We start from the raw sequence: 6,000 nt of genomic DNA on the forward strand, positions 1-6,000 counted from the left end.
ATAAAACTAGCCATGGACTCTAAAATTATAAACAAAGCCATCCACAAAAACAAATATCAGATGCAAAACATAGATTGCCTAATGGACAATATTGCCCAATCAATTTCGGAATCGTCGCACGAAGGCGAAGTACTTTTTTCAACAATCGACTTACGGTATGCATACAGCCAACTACCGCTAGACGAAGCAACAGCAAAGCAATGCAATTTTAACATAGTAGGCGGCCAAGCCACCGGAACGTACCGATTCATAACAGGTTTCTACGGCCTAACGGACATGCCGGCAGAATTCCAAAAAGCCATTGACAGGACACTTAAAGGTCTTAGAGACAAATATAGTTTCTTGGACGACATAATTATAGTCTCCGGCGGAGGAATAAAAACTCACAAGGAAAAAGTTTTTAAATGCCTGCAAAAACTCGATAAAGAAAACCTCAGCATAAACTTAGAAAAATGCCACTTCGCAAAAAATAAGATAGAATGGTTAGGATTCGAAATCAATCAAAACGGAATAAAGCCACTCATCAGCAAAACCGAGGCTATTCAAAACCTAAAAGCCCCGAACACATGCAAGCTACTAAAATCTGTCCTCGGAAGCGTCCACCACCTAACCAAATTTGTTCCAAATCTAGCAATCCAGTGTAGAGTCTTTAGAGACCTTCTGAAAAAAGATAACAAATACAAGTGGGAACATAAACATCAAATAGCATTCGAAAATATAAAATTACACATAAAAAACATAACAGAAAATACGCACTATGATTCCACCCGAAAAACGAGAGTCAGAACAGACGCATCACGATCCGGACTCGGAGCCGTCCTAGAACAAGAATCGAACAAAGGATGGGAGACAATCGCATACGCCTCACGCTTCCTAAATAAAGCTGAAGAAAAATGTAGCATAAATGAACTAGAACTTTTAGGTGTAGTGTGGGCACTCGAACATTTTAAACATTATCTTTATGGCCATTATTTTACAGTACAAACAGATCATAGAGCACTTTTATCCACTTTTATTTTGCACGGGACCTTTATAAACAACTTTCTGCTAATAATCAATTTTTAGAGCTGTTGTAGAATTAAAAAATGTCCCGTTTTATATGTCCTGGTCTTTGCGTACTAGTATAAAATTACGTGGTAGCTATTGTGACGTACAAAGCTTTCTCAATCTTTTTTTGTCATCGATACTTCCTTTTACAACAATGTAAAAGCTCGTCTATGAAATTTTTCAACTTACGGCTGTTCAGCTAATTAAGAAAAATCAGGCGTGAGAAGTAATGGGCAGCACTGATGAGATGCATCTCTTGAATTAGTTGCAATTTTGATTTGTTGCCCGATCGAATAAGACTTTCAAGGACCGATGAGTCAGGTGTACTTTTTGCATCTGGTATTTCTGGTAATTTAGGATTTGGTCTTTTTTATGAAATTTTCATCCGACCCGAGCGTGTGTGGATGCTTTTTTTTAAAAAAAAATTATCTCTATGCGATTGGATATTTTCAATTTGGTTTATCTGACTAGGCTGGTACCAGCTTAGTAATCATTGAGATTCTTAGCGTTCGGAGACAATTGGAAATCTGCTGTCCGCGCAATCGTACATCAAATATTGAGCTTGAAATCTTCGAATCGAAAAGAGTTTGGTCTTGCCGTCCGTACACGATTTCAGTTTTTTAAAGAGGTATTGTTTTTGTTTTGGTCGATGCTACTATTTCAGTTATTTCAAACCACTAAAAATGTCATAGTTGCACTTCACAATCTTTGCTGTTTAAATATACTAAAACAACTCTCAGGGAAATGGCGCGTAGAAAATGTGTCATCTATTGTGTGGCAATTTTTGTACCGCCTAGCGTTTAATTTGCTTTTATTTTTTTTCCATTTTTTCCTTCTTGCTTTAGTGATTCTAGTTTTTAAAAAATCATTTAGCGGCATTTATGGTACTGATGACTGCCGTTTGTACTATGCTAAATTTTTAGAAACAGGGTAAATTTTATTTCATTAAAAATACTGCAATTAAGTGTTCTCTAATTGACTATAGGTCAGAGGGAAAAGGATAGAACAGGATGTATTTATTTAGTGGTTATTGCTTTTTTGAGATATTGGCTATACCTTTTTTCGTTAATACTAATATATACATTCACTAATATCAGGTTTTTTTCTGATGCAGAATGTGATTGCTCAGCTGTATAATTAATTGAAGTAAACAGAATGTTGTCCAGCTTGACTTCAAAATTTATATACTTTTTTCCAGTTTGGTTTTGATAATATTTGTTGCTGCAGTTATAACATTTTGTATATAATATAGTCTATTTTTATATTTGGTTACAAATTATTTATTTTTCAAAGTTAATAATCGGTTCAATGTCAGACAGCAATTTCAAAATCAGCAAAATTCAAATGACCAAATGCATATATCTCTGCGCGTTAGTTAAACAATATAGCTTTTTTTTATTTTTGGTGGCTAAACTTTTACTATTGTTTTATTTCTCAAAGTTATTAATCTGTTCCACGTCAAACAGCAACGTTATCAACAAAATTTAATCGAGGTCGCTTATTTCTTTGCGCGTTATGTTAATTGGTTGATTTGCAGCTTTTGTACTTGATTTTAGAATATAACATGTGGTGAGATTTAAGTGGACGGACGCTGTGTTTGAGAACTTTTTAACATTTTTCTTGCAAACTTCTGGTGAAAATTTCTGTGCAATACTAAAAAAATATTGATTCGTACAACGGATACAAAAATTTTGAATTTTGTAACGTTTTAATTTAATTTTTAGATATCTTCGTAAACGATCTTGATTTTCATCAGCTCAAATCATGAAGAGATCAAATAATTTATTGTCGTTCATTATGACGAAGAGACTCGGTAATGTGCAGTTGCTCATAAAGTTGCCACCCCGCTCATCCACATTTTTTACATACTTGTCTACCAAGTTAGGAAGAGAAAAAATTTCAAAAATACACGTATTGTTCACAAATTATTGGAACATGAATTAAAAAACGCTTTAAACTCAGCCCAAGAAGAGAATGCCAATCCACGTTATAATTCTGTTCTAGAGCGACAATGAGATATGTGAATATCGAGACTGGGGAACAATACAATCAACAATTTCAAAAACAACGAAAACATTAATTTCGACTATGTTCAATGTCTTTTCAAAAAAATCCACAAATTGTTAATAGCTTCAGACAAGCCTCAATGTGACAAACGAATTTATACTTAACTATAAATGATATAGGAATTGTCCCGTATGAGACTATGTAGCAACACGAAAAAAACAAAAAGGACTTATTTAAAGAATACGTTTTTTAAAAACATGTAAGTTTAAAGTCTTGAAAATCATTAGCTATCAATTTAAGTCTTTAAATAGGTTCATATATACTTCAGGAAGACATCTTTGAGACCTGTCGTTATCCAGAATTTGTCCGGAGCCGTTAAAATCATAATCCAATCAATAAAGATAGTAGGTAGAAACACTTGCTCCTTATTTTGACGCCATTACTGTGCTATGTGGCTTGTCATAATCTGGTGTGGTGACAAGACCACAAAAAAGGACAAATGTCCAAAAAGGAGTTAGTAGAATTCGTAATAAAGCAAAAAAAACTTCAAAATAGTTATAAAACCGCAATGTAGATTGAGTTTTTATGCATTGGCACAAATTGCAATCTCTATTTGCCGAGACTAAGCTAAATGTTGAAAGACGTAAGAAAGAAAGATTAACAAGCTAAAAAAGGTTTTTTAAAAAACAAATATTTTCTATCAGTCATAACAACCATAAACTTTCATGTGAAAAACAGTTAAGCAATTCTTTTTAAACTCCCTAGGAAGCGAATTGTACCTATTATTAGCAAGACTAAGTCGAAAGACTGCGAAATAACAACGAAAACATGCAAAACGAAACGTTTCAAACATTTTTGCGCAAACACGGTATTGAAGCTATCAAAGCCATTAACTTTCCAATGAATTTGTATTTTACTTTGGGTCTCATTTGCACAGAAGAGGAGTCCGTGAAAAATTGTGCTTTGATTTGAAATGTTTCTGTTCTGTTATTAAATAAAAGAAAACAAAAATGCCGAAAACATTTAGAAAGAGCCCCAAAAGAATCCGAATCTTTTTTGGATTTTAAAAATCCTCCGTTAGACCGAAACTATACTTTCTATTGCTTCTCGGCCGTTATTTACCCCTATTTGATCCAAGTATAATAAAAATAGATAATTTGACAACAAAAGGTTAAAGAAACAATAGATTTTGAATAAATATCGAGTTAATTTATCGAAAAAAACAGCAGCATTTAAATTCCAGAACATTCTCATAGGGAGGAAGTAAAGTTATCCACCTTTGGGTTTGAGAAGATCAGCAGTTTTTTAGTCCTGTACTTCTGGAAAACTTAAACAGAGAGTGCTAAAAAGCATAATTGTTGCCTTTTGATGAAAAACAGGCTGAGATTTGAAATTTTTAGTCCTAAATTTTACCTGAAATGTTGGATCAAATAGTTCAGCAAAATACCTCCAAAAACACGATTGTTAACAATTTTTACATTTTTTATTTCTATTGCGAAATAGACCAAAATTTACTAAAACTTAGCAACAATACAGAAATTGTGAGCAAAAACAGCGGAAATTAGTCAAATGTTCACAAAAATTTCAAGCCCGAGAACTGCGTTGAAAAAAAAAACGAAATTCAAAAACTCTTTAAATTATATATTCTACGCTGTTGCTGGACGCGTTTTCTTCGGATACCACTCACAATTCTCTACGATAAATATATCAATCGGCCAAAAGTTACTCAACATAAAAAAAATAAATTGAGCATATAGATCCTCCCCCACTAAAGTTGGTGTGATCAAAAATGCAGCATTTAAAAATGCGTTTTAATACCAACAAATAAGTAAGAATGCAGTATTCATGACCAAATTGTCATGAACATTTATTGACCGCTCATTGGATGAGACAACGTAATATTTTTTCCCGAAACATGACAAAGTTGCAACAAAAATGGTAAAGCGGCCTAAAAAATATGGACAAATTAATCAAGCATTCATTAAAATCGTTTCTAATACAAAAAGTTCAAAGTATAATGTCTATTTGTCTGTCTAGGTTCTTTATGTGCGCAGTTTGTGCGTACAAATCGAAAGACCACAGCAATATGCGCAGACATGTGAAGACAAAGCACATGGAGCACACGTTCAAGTGTCAGACTTGTGGGGTCACTATGAGTCAGAGGGGTCAACTTAAGACACACTACATGAACAAACACAATTTGTCAGAGAATGTCGCAAATGCTGCTGCCAATGAATGCTGAACCCTCTGTTTACTGGCCTTCACATTGGATAAAACTTTGTAAAACTGAATAAATTTTAAACTGCTTAAATTTGAGGCTATATGACTGATGAAGTTTTAAACAAATGGTAGCCCACTGCTTAGAAATTGTTTACGTGGCTTTGAAAAACTATTTTGTGTTTTAGTGGTTAGTAACAGTTCATATTAGTTGTAAAAGTTTTGATATTTCATGTCCGTCGTATTCCTAGTCAGTGCTTTTCTGTACTATAATACTGTTATATTTTGCAACAGTTTTCCACATTTTTGGGCACTAATAGTGCAATACAATTGCCTGGCTTGGTTCTAGAAAGAAATGTTATACTCATTTATACAAATTTATGGTTTTCCTAGATTCATCTATGATCTCAGCTTTAGCAATTTTTTACTCTTAAACTACGACCGAAGAATTGATGTTGTGTAGATTTATCAAAACCTTGAGAAGGTCGTATTGGAGATTTGTTTGAGACACAATTTATTCTTACTTTAGAAAATATTCCAGCTGCACATGTGACAACTCTAACGAAGGGCTTGGATGAACTGATATCCAAATGCTCGCGTGACTGAATGGCAAGGAGATATTGTTCAGATATTTCCATATTGATTGATGGTTCCCGAGATTAAAAGAACTTCAGATTAATAGATTAAAGGCAATAAAGCAAATAAATAGAAAGCTCCTCTTCAGCTCGA

General features: G+C 33.6%; 1 protein-coding gene across 1 annotated transcript in view; it reads left to right on the forward strand.

Annotated features, from left to right (window-relative positions):
- Positions 1-5,665, forward strand: part of LOC142338545 (uncharacterized) — a 29,213-nt gene extending 23,548 nt beyond the window's left edge. Inside the window, exon 2 of the mRNA XM_075388334.1 lies at positions 5,092-5,665. Coding sequence (XP_075244449.1) covers positions 5,092-5,296 — 205 coding nt within the window. The 3' untranslated portion in view covers positions 5,297-5,665. The remainder of the gene's footprint in view (positions 1-5,091) is intronic.
- Positions 5,666-6,000: the final 335 nt, after the last annotated feature.

The sequence above is a fragment of the Convolutriloba macropyga genome, chromosome 4, assembly GCF_964194025.1.
Source record: "Convolutriloba macropyga chromosome 4, txConMacr16.3, whole genome shotgun sequence".
Lineage (NCBI taxonomy): Eukaryota > Metazoa > Xenacoelomorpha > Acoela > Convolutidae > Convolutriloba > Convolutriloba macropyga.